The sequence below is a fragment of the Ixodes scapularis genome, unplaced genomic scaffold (genome assembly GCF_016920785.2).
Source record: "Ixodes scapularis isolate PalLabHiFi unplaced genomic scaffold, ASM1692078v2 PGA_scaffold0__279_contigs__length_252992795, whole genome shotgun sequence".
Classification (NCBI taxonomy): domain Eukaryota; kingdom Metazoa; phylum Arthropoda; class Arachnida; order Ixodida; family Ixodidae; genus Ixodes; species Ixodes scapularis.
This window is the reverse complement of record NW_024609835.1, coordinates 157,446,006-157,463,500: the sequence shown is the minus strand read 5'-3', so window position 1 is coordinate 157,463,500 and position 17,495 is coordinate 157,446,006. Positions and strand designations below refer to the sequence as shown.

At 44.7% G+C, this 17,495-nt stretch overlaps 1 protein-coding gene across 1 annotated transcript; it reads left to right on the top strand.

Moving 5' to 3' along the window:
* The first annotated feature begins 1,185 nt into the window (after positions 1-1,185).
* Positions 1,186-8,287, top strand: LOC115313362. Its single transcript, XM_029972308.4, has 9 exons — positions 1,186-1,346; positions 3,168-3,339; positions 3,446-3,490; positions 4,242-4,307; positions 5,087-5,152; positions 6,161-6,250; positions 7,135-7,202; positions 7,288-7,510; positions 8,085-8,287. The coding sequence occupies exons 1-9, from the start codon at positions 1,344-1,346 to the stop codon at positions 8,249-8,251; spliced, it is 900 nt and encodes a 299-aa protein (XP_029828168.4). The 5' UTR covers positions 1,186-1,343; the 3' UTR covers positions 8,252-8,287.
* Positions 8,288-17,495: the final 9,208 nt, after the last annotated feature.

Below are 17,495 nucleotides of genomic sequence, written 5' to 3'. Positions count from 1 at the left end.
TTCGCTTCCAGGTTCGCCGAGCTTCCACGCGGTACAATCGCTCTCGACCTGTTTTGTTTGTCCGCACTACAATGTCTTACGTTTTCGTGGAATTTCTGATGGACAAGACTCAGTCTGTCGTGACTTCGGACTACATAAGGAACTTTAGCGGCGTAATTGAAGACAAGGTGTATCAAGTCTTCTGGGCCGGCGACGCTCGAACGAAAGGCGGATTTTATGACGCGAAACTACTCTACATGGCAGGTGAGTAAAATTTAAGTACGGCGATTGATGTACGAGTGCTTGGTTTAACTGCATATACAGCCGAAGAACTCTTTAGAGCGATGCACTCATTGTCAGAACCTCGCGCTGCAATACTGAAATGCTCTTGGCTCGGTCCGAGAGGTTTAGGCAAGAAAGTTTATACCTTTCTATCTGGTGTGCGCTATTGGCCTTACCGCTGTGTCGCAGCTCATTATTATTGAATTAGAACGGCGAGTTGGGCTAGTTGGTTGTACATGCTTGAAGTGAGGCGCCAAAACAACGAGGACAACTGTCTGCTTCTCTCCTTGTGTCCTCGTTGTTTTGGCGCCTCACTTCAATTATTATTATTGTTTCATGAAGTTCGCAGACAAAAAGCATCCGCGAGGGTAGTTCAGATATGTCTGCTGCTACCTTTCGTCCGTGGAAGCGAGGGCTGCCTGTCGTAGCATGCATGCCTGCTCTCTAGCTTCAACGGAGTCGCATACGTTTTGTGAATTACAGTGTATACGGTCGTCCCGAAAAGTTCAGACATCGAGGGCGTTTCTCTGAAACATGCTTTGGGTGCGCGTGGGCCCGTTTGTAAAGGAATGTCCCTTTTCCCTAAAAAACGCAAATTTCGAAAGTGAAAAAAAAAAAAGAGATAAGGACGGGTACACACTTTTCAGATTTTTGGTGTCATGAATTACATTCACTGTAAGGACTTGTGAACCGTTCCATAGCCATGCAAGATTGCCACTTTGGCTTGTGAACCGTTTCATAGCCATCCAAGATGGCCATCTCGGAATGCAAGCTTTTATATAAAATGCTCCTTTGTTGATGAAATTCCCTTGTTAGAATTTAATATGAACACCTGTCACCATTGCTGAGAAACCCTCAGCACCGGCATAAGGTTCCAAATTATTATAGCATTTTTGAACTTCTGCATTGGAAATGACGCAATAACATTGGTCAAGTGTTGTATATTTTATTCGAAATTGAGCATGCGGTAATGGCCCACAATGTAATATAAGATTGTACATTTTTCAGACTCTGAAGAAGATGTACAGAAATTTAGAACGGAGGAGAAGCGTCGTCTTTGTAAGAGATCAAGAGAAAAAAGAATGGTTTGTGCTTTTGCATTATCTCTGTATTCGAAGAAACTTGTTGTGCACTCCTGTTAGGCTGAAAACCTTTTAGTGTTGCTATAGATTCGGATACCAGCTAGGTCCATGAGTTTAAATTATATTTAAACCAATTTTTCGGTCAAAAGGCTGCGGAAAGTTTTGTAGAATTTTCCTAACCCCTTGTTTTCTGAGGTATCCCCTCTTCAATGTTTTTACACGATCTGGCAAAATAGGATGCAATGCGTCAGGGTTTACGCATCTTTTTTTGCGGGATTGTGCAGAAAGTTTGAAGAGCAATATTTCGGAACACAGCTTTTTAGGATAAAGCTACACAAAATCAAACAATTGGTAGAACACTTGTGCGTCGAAGTTTTCGATGGAAACACATACTTTTATTACGCTAATTAAACCGTCCCTTACTGAATTCTAGTTAATACTTTGTTAGGTAATCAGCGTGTTTTTTTTTCCCCCGCAATTTCTGACGTCTGTTGCGGTAAGTAATGTTATTCCAAAGGAATAATTTTTTTCTCAGTCTTTTGTTTAAAACTATTTTCACTCAGAGGTTATATTCTCTTTATATATTGTCACAAATGACAAGCGGTAAGGTGGCAATTACTGAAAGAATAAGCGTGTAATATAGAAAACTTGTGCCTGCAAGCAAAAAGGACATAACGTGCATCGGGGAAGAGTCGGTAGCGGCGTAACAGGAGGATCAGGTGCTGGCGATACACTGGCTGCATACAACCACGCAGAGGCGCCCTTTTTTAGCTGCTTGCTTTTTTGAATACTCGAACTATAGTGAGTGACAGGTCAAAAATGATCTATGACCTGGAGAGGAAGCAGCAGACAAAAGCTTGGATTGAATGGAGAGTTTTCGTCTCCACTTGCTTTGCTCTCTTTTCGCCTCTCCCCCTCGTACGCAATTCTTGAGCTGTGACTGACTATTCCATCGTAGAACATTTTTTTGCTCAAAGAAACATCAATGTTCTCGAATTTACTAGAACACATAAACTTGCAATTTAACAGAAGATTCATCTGCTCCCAGGATTCGAACCTAAGGTCTTTGCGCGAGAGCCAGACTAAAAAAAATGAAGTACTTATATTGGTACGTCACAGAAAGTGCCCATAGTATGGCGCAACCTAAGAATACAGGAGAAGCCCCTCCCACCGAACCTTACACTAGTCATGATTGGCGATTTCCTCCTCTCCAGAGTCCTTCTGCTAAAGTGGAAAGGATTGAGGGTTTCCTCACCGTTTTCTTATTCTGCAACACACTATACATACCCATTTCCCGTAACTTGTATGCAGGCAGGCATGGGTAGGTTGGTCCAAATAAGTCTGGTTGTCGCAAATGCTTGCTCAAGTCAAATTGTTTTTAAGTGCACTAACACTTAATCTAGTTAATATTTCCAATTTCTTCTCAACAATGTCTGCGACAACCCAATGAGTTAATCAAAACTGTGCTGCTCAAAGCACAGTCTTTGTGTCACGGTGAGGCAACATTTAGCACAGTGACAGTACGGACAACTTTCCTCGCCTTCCTTAAATCACAATAGAGGTAAACAAACCAACTGTTGCACCAGGTGCAAGCTCACTCTGTGATCTCAAGTGGATGATACATATCAGTGGCATACACATTTTTCAAGCATGCAGTTTGTTATCAACTGTCTGTAGTACAAATAACTACCCTTACTAAATGCATCATTCAGATAACTGTCATGGCTGATGATGGTGTTTCAACCACTTACGGTTAAAACGAAAAAATGCCTTTCCATCGAAGGAGCCGGCATCTGATGCTAATATCTAGTGTCCTTCTTTCAGCCCAAAGATCAGGAAAAGTTCAGACAGCAACTAGTTAAACGAAAGAATGACACAGACCTGGTATTTGAATTGGAGACTCAAAAACGGAGAGATGTTACAGAGGAACTGAAAGAATTGCGAAGGACCAACGCACTGCTACAGAGAGCACTTTGCTCCAAAGTGTTTGAGCTCGGTAAGCCAGCAATTTGACACATGGGATTTGTGACCGCTCTTAGTGGAATTTTGCTATTGTGAAATGTGGGTTGTGGTATTCTATTCCAAGTTAATGTATGTTCTAGAGTCAAGACTCCTGGAGCAGTGGCCTGGCAGCAGCACACCTCTATGTAAGTCGCAATGCGTAATCACAGCTTATTTTTGATAATGCGGTGGCTCAAAATTAAACGATGTACACTGTGGTATACGCTTATCTGAAATACGCAATTGGCAGTTCTGTGCAATATTCTCGTGTACGTGAAAGGCTGCTTTCACAACTATTAATGTCTTAGAAAGTGCATCTGGACAGCGTCAGATTAAGAGAGTACCTTTATTTTTGGATACTCACGAGTCAGATCCAAGAGAACGACGTTAGGCGTTCCAACTAAGCATGTCCCTGTGTGCATGCAAAAGCTCTCACAGGCTGCTTCATAATGACTTGACATTGCCCTGCATATGAGGCTACCATTTGTGTCTTCAAGAGAAGGAATGTTTCTGGTGAGAAGAAACATCTTGCTGCTGTCTTGTGTGCAAAGGGTCATCAACTAGTGGTGCTGCATGTACAGAAAGACCCAGTCGGTGTGAATGGGCAATGATATATTGGATGCAGCGGTCATGCATAGTTTGCAGCCCATTTTGGTTAAGACTACATTATATTATTCGGGGCCAATAGAACTTTAGTTTATTCCCAGGCTATAAATTAGGTTACTCTAGAGTTCGGGGAAAGTAGGCTCATGCCCGAAACAGATTCAGTAGCACACTTTTTGTGGGTCTTCCATATTGTGGCAGAATTTACTGCTCCTGCATCAAGTCAGTGTTTGTTTTATTTCTCGGTAACACTATATGTCTACACACTTTGCATACATTTTCTGTGTCCTTCAGCGCATCTGACTGCCACTTCAAGTGCCATGTTGCCCGAATCTCCAGAAAATGAACACCTTGAAACTGGTACGTACCACTTTAGAAGAGAATGGTCTTTTGTAGTTAATTGCAAGAGATAGTACCTTTCTTCCATCCATTACCTTGTTCATTTGATTGTGTTTCAATAAGATCTTAAACATCAAGCACAGGAGAAGAGAATGGTCTTTCGTAAATTGCAAGAGATAGTACCTTTCTTCCATCCATTACCTTGTTCATTTGATTGTGTTTCAATAAGATTTTAAACGTCATGGACAGTAAGTTGTGTTCACAAACAAACTGTATGTCTTAGCAAAAAAAAGAATTAATACATTTGCTGCTGTTTCAAACAGTTTCACCAAAGAAAAATACGTTGACCAGTTATATAATGCCCGTGGTATGATGCACAGTTAACAACAACAAAAAAGTTAAAGGGGATGTCAAGAGACCTACATAACAGCTTGCTGCTGCCTTGTGTGCAAAGAGTCGTCAACGAGTGGTGCTGCATATACTGAAAGACCCAGTCGGTGTGAATGGGCAATGACATATTGGATGCAGCGGTCATGCATAGTTCGCAGCCCATTTTGGTTAAGACTAGATTACTTTATTCGGGGGCAATAGAACTTTAGTGTATTCTCAGGCTATAAATTAGGTCACTCAAGAGTTCGGGGAAAGTAGGCTCATGCCCAAAACAGAATCAGTGGCACACTTTTAGTAGGTCTTCCATATTGTGGCACAATTTACTACTACTGCATCAAGTCAGTGTTTGTTTTATTTCTTGGTAACACTATATGTCTACACCCTTTGCATACATTTTCTGTTTCCTTCAGCGCATCTGACTGCCACTTCAAGTGCCATGTTGCCCGAATCTCCAGAAAATGAACACCTTGAAGCTGGTACGTACCACTTTAGAAGAGAATGGTCTTTTGTAGTTAATTGCAAGAGATAGTACCTTTCTTCCATCCATTACCTTGTTAATTTGATCTTGTTTCAATAAGATCTTGAACATCATGAAGAGTAAGTTGTATTCACCAACAAATTGTACATCTTAGCAAAAAAAAAAGTAATACATTTGTTGCAGTTTTAGACAGTTTCATCAAAGAAAAATGCATTGGCCAGTTCTGTTACATAATGTCTATGGTATGATGCACAGTCAATAACAACCAAAAAGTTAAAGGGGACGACAAGAGACCTACAGTGAGGGCAACGAAAGTATCACATATGGCTCCGCAAGGCTATCACACTGCCCCGCAACTATACAAAGCACTTGCCATTGCAAAGAGAAATTTTCACACAAACTGGTGTCCTTTAAAAAAAAAACAAATCGAACCTGTTGAGAGGAGCCGTGCACGGAATCCTTTCTAGGATGCATGACTGCAAGCTCACATGCGACATATTTGCTTGCCTGGCTGCCAATCAGTTGTCTGTTATCTGGTATGTGATCTCCTGTAGATCACACAGATTACTCTCACAATATGGAAAGCAGGAAAATTCCACCCTGTCCTGGGGTTTAGCGCAGGGATAGTTTCTATCATGGCAAGTATTCCGCCAACCGAATGATCTATTCTGGTGTTTGCCATTTATAGAACGAGCAGAGTTTCTCAACATTACAGATATGACTTCTATAACCGGCCTTAGGAGCAATGAGTTTGGTAGTGACATGAGGATTTAATGAACAACTGTTAAGAATGTCCCCAATTTAGGAAGTTAGACAAAAAGAATGCGGTGGTACTTTCTATAAAAAATGGAAACTAAAATGGCTGAACACAGAGCGGGGCACTTTCTACGAAAGAAAATAAATGTTTGATTGTTTCCTATATGTGATGTCTCCATCAAAATTTCATTTGAATTATCAGTCACATGCTCTTACCGTGAATGTGTGTTACCACGGGATTGCTTCGCAGGTGAAGATTGCAGCACTTCTTATGAAGCCTGTGGACAAGGATCGAAAAGCCCCTGCAATGATGCTTTTGTGGCCACTGCTTCAGACCAAGGTGAAGTGCCCAGTCGTATTGCAGTGATGTGATTGCTGCGCCAAACTGCTTACCCTGCTACATTCTACCAAAATGTGAGGAATTTGCGCCAACGTATACTGAAAAGATTATAGCTGCAGGCCTCACTTCTGGGTCTGATTGTTAGGGTAGGCTTGTGCGGGTTTTCAGGACTTTCGATAATTGCCTTGAATAATGTACTGTTCGATTGGATTTTGCAACAAGCACTGACAGTACTCTGAAGTTTTGCAACAAGTCTTGTGGTCTGTTATGGTGGGTTAGTTAGCTTTGTTGAGTGCACTTCTCCCCGCATATCGGTGTACTGCAGTGAAGCGACAATTGCAAACTAAGCGTCGTGACGTTGCGTGTCTTGCTTTGCCGTACTTCTCCAGAGCGAGACGTGGTGCAAGAAGGTATATATGGACCCTTTTGTAGGTTTATCTTTTATGCTTTGTTTTTTGTCTGAATTAAGAGTTGCAGCTTTGTTACAACCCCCCTCCCCCTAGAACTTGAAGGACCCATAAATCTATGTGCTGAAAATGATTGTTTCTTGACATTTGTTCAGTATGATTTCATACCTTAAATAATCATTCACGGCAGTTTGCGCTGTCCTTCATCGGTTGTCTTGTTACCGTGTCTGGTGCTTCCACACACAACTAAACAGCTAATGTTTGTTCTCCTAATATTTGCAGTCTTTCCTCCTCACCGTATGCAGTAATATAAATGAAAATAAAGTGTGCAATTTTACTCCACAAGCTCTTTTTGCTTCTCCAAAATGAACTCTTGGCTGCTCTAATAGCTGCTCCAAAATGACTAGGACCAATCGCATCACTGTATTGTAATAGAAGCGTGTAATGCTTAATTGTGCATGTATTATTTTATTACAGAGAGAAACTCAAACGATTACCATGGTGAGCAAAAAACAGCGGTGGGTCAACAAAGAGAGGATGGCAAGGTAAGCTATATCCTTGCAGAAACATGCCTCAATTTTCTGAACATCACAAACCTATGCAATCCTTGCAATTGGTCTGGCGTTTCAGGTGTGCGCAGGTCAAAACGTGTGGATTGACATGGAAACCTGGGAGTCCCTAATGGAGCAAGAGACAGACTCCAAGTTCTGCAGACTGGCCGCAGTCTCACTCTGGCCAGCCGACGTCCTTGCCAAGAGGAGCGTAACAGGCACGCTCCCCAACTCAGTGCTCTTCCGAGGCTATCATGATCCATTTCCAGCACTCACTCCAGCGAAACTGAGGGCATTCAAAGGTACTCATGATTTTATTTAAGCATTCCAGTTATAGTCCATTTACTGTTAACTCTGTCTGGAGGCCAAACCCACAAACTTTTCGGGCCAATCCCGTTGCTCTGAGGTGACACATGGATCACACCAGCTCACTGTCCTGCTGCATTATCGCCAGCCTGGCGAGCTTGCAAAGTTCTACCTATGCCACTATTTTTAATTTTTAGCAGAATATTTATATATTTCTGTGATAGCACTATCTGATATTCAGAACTGTTTCAAATTTGTGCTGGAATACCAAGTTTGGAATCAGGGAAGCCTCGTAAAGTTGAGTTCAGGCCGGCAGAAACTCTGTAGCAGACAGCAAGGTTGTCTGCCTCAGCTGGTAGTAGTGCATAGCACGGGAAGGTGGTGAGAGAAGAGGTGATGGATGCAATCGGTGATACGGAGCATGTCGGACGGTGAACGTGTTGGAATACCAAGAAAAGGGACAATGAATAAACATTCGTTACATTTTATAGGTGTTCATATAAAATGCAGTGGCTTTTGATTTGTATCTGAATACCTCCCATCAATACAACTGGGTGTTTTTTCTTGCAGAACTGTTTGGTCACTACCTTGACAAGCGCGGTGCTAAAGACAAGGAAAAAAAGGGTAGGCTCAAGAAGTTGCGGGTGCACCTTTCGCGCAAGATATCCGACCTCAGGCGCCCAAAGTCCCAAAGGAACATCTTTCCACCAGCTGATGCTAAACAAAGCACTGAATGACACTTGAAGGTGCTTCGAAAAGAACTGTGCGCTTTATCCAACCTTGTGAAGCCATTATTTTTTAAGGTTTATGTTGCCTACAGAATCACTTTTTTTTTGTGTTGCATTTTTACATTGAGTGATTGACTGGTTTTGCTCCTGCGTGAAAATATTTTTAAATCAAAATGTTCTGGAAAAACTAAGTTTTAAAACAGATGTGTATGTTTTTGTGAGCTTTAGTCACATTCCAGGGGCCCTAATCTGGACAGTTGGCGAGAAAGTCGGCGAGAAATCCGGCGGCTATGATTGGCCGGCGCCAAAGTCAAGTGCGGCGACGGCCAATCACGGTCTCCAGATTTCTCGCCGACTTTTTCTCCAAGTGTCCAGATTAGGGCCCTAAGAGGAGCTTGTTTGATTTTGGTGTTGTTTTTCTGCTGTTCTAGTCACTCTAGCTTGTGAACAAAACCAACGATCCTTCAGGAGCGCGTGGCATTGGACTGCCTGTATGCCGCAGCACAGAGGCAAGATATCACTTGCACCGAGCATCTGCCAGCTCCGAGAGTGTAGGGCTACCACAGCCTAGCTTCTCGTCCTGCCTATTGTCACCGCTTTGATGCTGCTGTGGTGTTTGCGCCAAAGCAGTGATAACATAAAGCTTAAGCAGCCGGATGTTGGCCACCCTTAAAGAAATGGCAAATGCTCAGGGCAAATGTTTTCTCTTCGTTGTGCTGTGGCACGTGCTTCGTCCGAAACCACTCCCTCCTGTGGCTTCATTAGCTTTGTCTGACACTGTGCTTGATGTTAAATCTTTTCATTATCTGAATTTTTTTTTCTCCGATAGGCTCAATCAACTGGAGCATTGACTGTCAAAGTTTGGTTTGTCCCATAAAACATGAGTACAAGTAGCTTGTTTGAGCAACACTGTTGCTTTCAGTGTTTGCTTGTTTATTTCCAGTTTTAATCGAAACTCTCATAACTACATAAAAGGACTTCAAGCCTTGCATACATTCTAGTAGGAAGTAGTTCAGTCTAAGAACAAAGACATGTTCTCGTGTTTCAGTTCAGAGGAATAAAGATTTTTAAGCAAAACAAAACAGTGTAGTATCTCTTGTAACAGCTGAAGCTCTTTTATGATAACTGCTCATTAAATCTAAAGTTCTGTTTTCTTGAAGCCAAATGCATGGGAATTGAAAGTCGAGAGATTAACAGGAATGTTTGCTTAACAGATGAGCATTGCTCCCTGTACCACGGCCCTTCGTACAGTGGTTTTCTCGCATTAGTGTGATACTTGTGGAAATCGTGCACATTCAGATATCTACTGGAATTTCAGCAATAATTGCCTTGTTCCAGTTTCTGGATATGGCTCTTATATTAAAGACAATATTCATAAATTAGCTCTAGCTTGCTAGTCCTTCATATCTGTTTGGAATTTCAAGCAGAAAAGTTTTTTGACCTTGCTGGGCCATGACACATTGAGCAGATACATCATCTGCAAAATAAAGTACAAGGTTTTCAAAACCTGGTGGACAAGCAAATTCTACGATATAGCTTGCACTTCCCAAGCCTTCAGTTATGACAACGAGCTCTGTGCAAAGTAATGCAAGCTCCCGAGTTTCTTGTCCTAGTGAGAGGATCTTTCGAATTGCACAGTATGTGCCATCCTTCATTTTCAAGTAGCACGAACATGTCTTCTGGGCACGACCATAGCTTGTTCTACTGAACACAACACCATTAATCTGGGCTCGTTCATATGAAGTCGTTCGTGGCAAGAAGCCAAATCTTTCAGAGAGCAGGTTTAAGTGGTTTTCAGGTAGGTCTTCAATTTGTGATGTGCCTAGTGGTTTTGTTCCTCGCACTTCCTTTCGTGTGTGCAACATCTGCCGACAGAGAGTTTTAAGGCGGGAGGCAGCGTAATCGCTTCTTTGAGATATCCCAGTGTTGCGTGCATTACACATCGTTCTCCAATTTGATACGGCACATACCTGGAAGCACTTATTTGACGCAGAATACTTCCAATCTTGTTCTCGTACGGGAAAGTAGAGGTCCCCCAGAGAGGGCCCAGCATTTGGACACTTTTGGGGAGATGCAACAGAATGTGCACATTGAATGTAGCTGCTGGTTCTTTGTAAAGCAAAGCACATTTCCTTACGAATTCTGTGAGCAAACCCTCACTGGCATGTACATCTTGTTCTGTTACAGCTTCTTTTAGTAACAAAAACACTGCTTGGGATAGCATAGAAAAGTGTCTGAAAAACTGGGGAGGTAGAATGTCTGACAAGCAAGGCAAAGCATAAAAAAGAAGGAACGCTTTCCACTCGCTTGCTTTCCACAATGCTCGCTCGGTTAGAGGGCGGGGGAGGCGGGGAAATCCAATGGGTGGTCTGATCTTGCAGATGCGAGCATTGATCTCTCTTATCTGGGCTCCGATATAGAAAGGTCCAGTGGTGCAGGTTAGCCACAGCTCTGTTAGTTGCCTTGTCACACCTTCCAGTACAGCATGCATATAATCGGGCGAAAATCCCCACACAAGATCCATTCCCTTCAGTTGAATTAAGGGTGTCGGGCCATTGATTCCATTGACCACCCTACTCTGCGTGCAGGCTTCTATCATGTTGTCGCATACATCTTGATGTGACCGTTCTTGCGCAGGACCGCTGTAGGGAAATTTCACCGTACCTGAAATTCAAAGTGAAGTTAACCCGTTAACTTCAGCACCTATACATGAGGATAACGTTTTGTAGCAGTGCAGTGGAAAGTGGACAGGTGATTAGGGGGAATTGGTGGCCGAGTGGCCTAAAGCGCACAGCCAGCTCGACTTGCAGGGAGTGAAATCTCACGCTGCAGAACCGAGGAACCCTTGGTCCGAGCCCGACCCCTGCCTGTTTTGATCTGGATGGGCATCACGCCGGCATGTGGTTGTGTATCACTACTGCAATCGTACTGCACTGGCAAAATTGCTCACCTACAGCGTGAACCAGTGTCACATCATACTGGCAGACCCAGGGCCGTATATGCAGAGAGTTTGGCCATTCGTTGGGAAGTATAGGAGACAAATGAGGAGCCGCCATTAGCGGAAAGCGGGCTGGGCGTGTTCTAGGGCGTCTTCATAAATTCGAATGTGGCCAACCAGAAGCCGGCAATAATATTCTGGCGGTGGTCGCTACAAACAAACTTGGTAAGTGCATCGGAGTAACTCTTGGTGACTAAAAATATGGTGCACGTGATGTTTCAATCACGGTCATCGAAACTCGTGGAAGAGAGCGACTAGTGGAACAATCGACATAATCGGTACGTCAAGCACCGAGGGCCGGGAATCTGCCGTCCGAGCGGTCAAACTCTGTCCGAGCAAAACAAAGTTGAGCGGCGCATTCGTTTCTTACATCTTTCTGCATGATCATGATAGAAACATCACGCGCACCCTATTTTCAACCACAAAAGGTTACTGCACGTTACTGTTACGCACTTATTAAAACCATATAGAAACATATACCTTTGATTAAAACAGTTAATTGCTACCACTGCTAGGGGATTCTTTTAGGCTTCTAGGTGGCCAAGAAAGCATGCCAAGCCCCACTTTCTGCATCTGGTGCATGCCCTGGCTCTGCCAGCGCCTCCCATTGACCAAACTCTCTGTATACACGGCTCTGGGTGGGACAACCTTAAGCTGTATAAACACGAACGTCCAATTTGACTTTTTACAGCGGAGCTGTTAAGGGCTAGTTTCCTCAGTATGGTTTTCGCGGGCAAACAAATGTTGACACAATACTCCGGACAGCTACCGCCATCTATAAGCAGCTGCGGCAACCAACAACCGGCTTGCCTGTTGTCTGGATGCCGCTTTAGTCATAGATGGTGTCAACCTTTCCAGCCTTTCCCCTCTGCCTTGCCGACATGCAGCCGGCCATTACTTCATTGTACCATAGTACAGCTTCGCTGGTCTTCCTTCTTCACCAGAGTGGAAAGGCTGAAAGTTTTTTAGGAGGGTTGTCAGATGCAGCGTGCTCGTAGCTGCAATTTGGATGCATGTGTAGGCGTATCAGCCACTTTTAAAGACCATATGTGCCCAAATGAGGAGTTCCATGCCATGATTATGAGACAACAGCTTACCTTCTACAAGGGTTCCAAACTCCATGCACCATGAACAGCTCTGGTATCCATTATACTGTTTCATATTTAGGAGCACTGCTCTTGCTGGAGAGTCAACGAAACAAAAAATGGTGTAGAGGAAAGAGTGAATCCTCTCGCTGCCATGGCACCAGGTGATGTGGCCAATGTTGTTGAACTCCTTGACAAAACTTTTGATGAGTAAGTGTAACGGTGGATGTTTCTTCGAAAACCAAAGTCCTCCAAGGAGTATATGCTGCCATCGAGTCATCACGGGAAGTTCGTTTACAGTCAGTTGGATTGGCCACATTGAATGTTTAGCCGACTTAAATGCCACTGCCCCATCCGTATTGAAGCTCATTGTGATGTCGCTCCATGATAAGGCAAGGCTTTGTCTTACTCGTTGGTACAGTTTGCCATCTGTAATGTCTGTGTAATGGCTGTGCAACGTTGATTGCCATTCCTTTAGACTCTTGTACAGTTCTTCACTTGTTTGTGCTATGACGCGCTGAAGCTGGCTGCGAATGTCAAATATAAAGTAAAAGGAACCGTTTGACACAAGTTGCCCAATGGTGAAGCTTTGGTGGCAAACCTCGCATTTCAATTTTTTGTCTCGCTTTGTGCTGAAGAAGCCTGCTCCTAAATAACTTGTACATGTTTTGCAGAAATAATGAAACTTGAGAAAACGGCTTTGCTTCAAGTTCCAGAGCTTTCGGAGCATGTACTTGGTGGCAGGAAGGACTTCACAACCGAAAAGACCGTTGACCAGTTTCAGCAGTCCGTCAACCTGGTTCCAGGAAAGTCTAGCAGCAACTACATAAGTCAGAATGAGTAGAATTGCTTGTGCTTTAGTTGTCTGCAAGTTGGGGAGTGTTTGGTCAGCAAATTTTTGCAAAAAAGACATGATGCTTTCCTCCTCATGCTCACCAGAGGAGTCGCTTTCCTCATCGTGCTTGCCAGAGCAGTCACATTTCTCATCGTGATCGCCAGTGGAGTCACTTTCCCCATCATAGTTTCCAGACGGGTCGCTTTCTTCGTTTTGCTCACGAGAGGGGTCACTTTCCTCGTCATGCTCATTTGAGGAGTCACTTTCGTTGTCGTGCTCAAAAGAGTCTTCGTCGTCATTATGGTGAACCCTATCTGGCAAGTGCCTTTGCATGCCTCCGGTGTAATCATCACTTGCAAATGTTTCGGGGTCAGCTTCCAGGAGTTCCGCTTCAGAGAAGTTCTCATCTACATTTTCTGGAGCGAAATGGTCGACATGCCTACTCGTGCTTGGTCCACTGGGCACCACAGCTTCATGGTGAGGATTGTCTCTTTCATCCGGCACTACAGTATTCGCCTTCTTTGACCGATTAAAACGAGTCTGCCGAGGTACTGGAGTATCATTTCCAGGTTCCATGTATCGGCGATATCGTTTACGACGACACGGTGATGCCATTACACTTGTTTTACTAAACCAAGCGCAGCGGACGTAGTGCGGTCGGTGCGGTTTGCGGGGCTGCCGGAGCTGCTCTGAGCTGGTCTATCCGGCACCCATCCCATGATCCCTATGCCCGTCCCGCATCACACCAATTATTTACTTCTTTATTTCGATGCCGAGACGCACAGGCCCGTCGGCAGCGAAGAAACGGAATTGTTTACCGAAAGAAATCGTAAGTCATGACCAGTGGCAGCGGGCGTTGACAGTTGCAAAACACAAAACCGAAACAAAGTCGGAACTTTGAACAGAGTGAAAACAGTTTTAATACGCAAAAGTAATTATTTGCAGACATATATTTTTGGGTTTTTTTCAGTAAATTTAACCACATTTATTTTCTTTTAATACAGTAATCACTCAGATACGCAACTACAGTTGCCGTTGTTTTGCTCTACTCAGTCTCAGTTGCCGTTGCTTTGCTCTACTCAGTTCCCTGCACGCTACTGTCGTTACTTTTTTGTTCCAGAGTCTTTAACATGAGTATCGGAGACCAGCAGCTCGCCTGTATGTTAACTGTGTTAAGTTGGTCTGCATTCGCCCCCTGTATCGCCGATGTGTGGGTGCACGGCGCTCCCGGTGCTTCCGTCAATCGCCTTCGCTTGTTAGGCCTGCTGATATGATAAGCCTAGCTGCCCAAGGGCTTTGCAAGGAATGAAGGTAAGTTCCCACAACAGGGCACGTGTATAGAAAAGTTGCAACCTGAAATGGCGCGCTTCGGTTTTAGTCCTGTGTCTGTCCGACACTCGCTACCTTCTGATTTCTTGTGCGAAACGACGTTGGGGTTTAGCGAGGCTCAACTTAGCTCGGCGTCCGTCGGCTGTCGAGTATAACATGTGGCGAAATGCAAAGGGAATCCGCTCGTTTTCGTGGTCAAATGCGCGTGCTATCGCACTAAATCCTTAACATCTACAGCGTGAATGAAGCAGTGGTGGGGCTGTGCGCGAGCGACGCTGCTCTACGCCGGCCAACATTTTCTCGCACGTGAGATTATGTGGCAGCAAGAGTAAAGCTATAAGCACTCCGTCGTGTACCTCGGCCTTGAAAGGGCTATACGCACTACGCGAAACCCGCTGCAGGCGGGGCAATTTCGTCCAGCAACTTGACGTCGCAACACCAGCAACACGGTCCGCCCGCGGTCACACGCAGCAACCGAATTGCTACGACTTGCCATCATCATCATGCAATTTTGTTTTTCTTACACTATTTAGACGCACAGGTACGCGCTACACTACTTAGACGCACAGCTACGCGCTAAAACAATGTTTTTGTATCTGAATAGCATTGAGAATACTGTCTCATTTTTTTAAAAGGTTTATTTCCTGAAACGATCCATTTCAAACCAGAACCAAGCCTTTAGCTGTCATCGTCACCACCAGAGGGGTGTCACATGAAAATATTATGTCCCTGATTGACTGCTACCGCTTCAAACGTCTCGGAGTTGTTTGAGTTGCTCGTCCGTTTTGAGCCGGGCCTCATCTCAGAAATTTATGTCTATCTAGGGAAAGCCAGGGAACAACCCACCAGCAACCCCGAAATTGCTGGAAAAGTTGCCGTCTGAAGCGGGCCAGACCCGCTTCAGACGGGCGATTTTCAGCAACTTGACGTCGCAGCACAGGCAGCCCGCGTTCACATGTAGCAACCGAATTGCTACGACTTGCCATCATCATCATGAAATCTGATTTTTTTTTTTGCACTATTTAGACGCACAGCTACGTGCTACAAACATGTTTTTATATTTTTGAATGACGTTGAGAATACAAACTTATCTTTTTGAAAATGTTTATTTCCTAAAACGGTCCATTTCAAATCAAAGTCTTTAGCTGTTATCATCACCACCACAAGGGTGTCACGTGAAAACATTGCGTCCCTTATTGGTTGCTGCCGCTTCAAACGTCTCAGAGTTCGAGTTGCTCGTCCGTTTCGAGCCAGACCCAATCTCAGGAATTTGTGTCGATCTAGGGAAAGCTGGGGAACAACCCCCCCAGTAACCTCAAAATTGCTGGAAAAGTTGTCCAGTCTGAAGCGGGCCTAAGCGCAGTGCAGGTGTGGCCAGACTGACCCAGCCTAAGACCCGCAAGCAAAACCACGAAATTTCCGAGAGTGGCGGGGGGGGGGGGGGGGGCAACTTTTGTTCAGGGCAATAAAAACTCGAGTGGCTTTCAATCTATCCAGGTTAAAAGCAGCTCAACTGATGTAAGGAAGTAGTAGCAAATGACTACCAAACCCCAACCTGTCTTACAATTTAAAACTCGTTCCATTTCTCTTTTTGGGGAAGCACTCGTGTAACTGGGAGGGAGGCGGGAAGGGGGGAGGGGTGTTAGGGGGGAAGACGCGAGCCGCACTTTAACATGCAAAGAGCTGCATGCGGCTCTTTGCATGCTGCTCGCGACACCTTACACTATGCCACCCCTGGCATAGTGTAAGGTGTCCGCTTCATACGCAAGTGGACGTGGGTTTGGGTCTAGTCTTTTTCTTTTCTTTTTTTTTTTTCAAACATATTGTTTTGTCGAGGCATTTGGCGATATTCACAACATTTCTTTTTTTTACGATCAACACTAAAAAAAGAAAAAAAAAACTGAATGTTGTCGACGAAACTTTGCAGAACTAAATGGTATGGGACTCCCTTTCCCGTGGTGCAGTCGGGGACAGCAGGGCTTGGGTCGCTGCGGAGTGGCGGCCCAAGCCCCGCTGTCCCCGATTGTTGCGGCGGAGTGGTGTGAACGCAGGCGGGGCGGGGGGGGAGGGGGGGGGGGTGTTAACGAGCTTCCCCATGAAACGCGCGTCATTCGAAAAAGGTGACTCAAATGGCATGAGCTCTCCGCATAGAGCATATAGCCATTTCTGGTCGAGCCACACTACTTAGTGTGCATAGCTTTACTCAGGCAGCAAACTTGGCAGAGAATGCTGACTCTCGCTGACGTTACGTTGGGGTATAAACAATCCTTAAAAATCCGGTTTGGAGGGTGGCTGATACGCATATTCTTACGCAGTAAAAACTTCAATTTGCACGAGCAAAATGTGTCAAACTACCGATCGGGCATTATCTGGCAGAGACCCGGTGGTTTTACAGTGTAGTCTTGCATCATTTGATTTTTTGGTGAAGCTTATCGCAGAGCATATTCAGGGGCCCTCTGTTGCGGTTTTTGGGCTCCCACGGCGACTAAGGAGAAGGAAGTGACGTCAACAACCCAGCAAATACAGATTGGATGTTGATTGGTGAGAGTCGCTGATGGCGAATTTCCTCTGAAGAAAACAAAGAAAAAGTGAGCTTGGTTTTCAAGCACCCCTGATCAAGCCGGCATTACCAGAGGGATAGCGGGGAAGGTTGCAGCGGGGCAATGTCCATCCACTACAACCTGAGGGTTAAAACGTGCACCAGTGACTCGCATGGCTAACCACTTTTCTCATCCCATTACAGAATGCCTGCTCACTATCGTGGTTGCGCCGAGGAGGCTACACTGCCAACTTGGAGGGGGCATCGACCAAGGAACGAAGTGGCATGGGCACGATTTCAGTCTCGGTTCACCTGGGCAGGGTGGGGCCCAGCACGCCTTGGGTTCGTCCTACTCCCCTGCCGACTTGCAACACGACTTGTTGCAAGTCGTGTTGCAAGTTGCGTCAGGGAACGGTGACACAATAGCACGGTAAGACAAGAGGTTTAATATGGCGATTGGTTTAGAG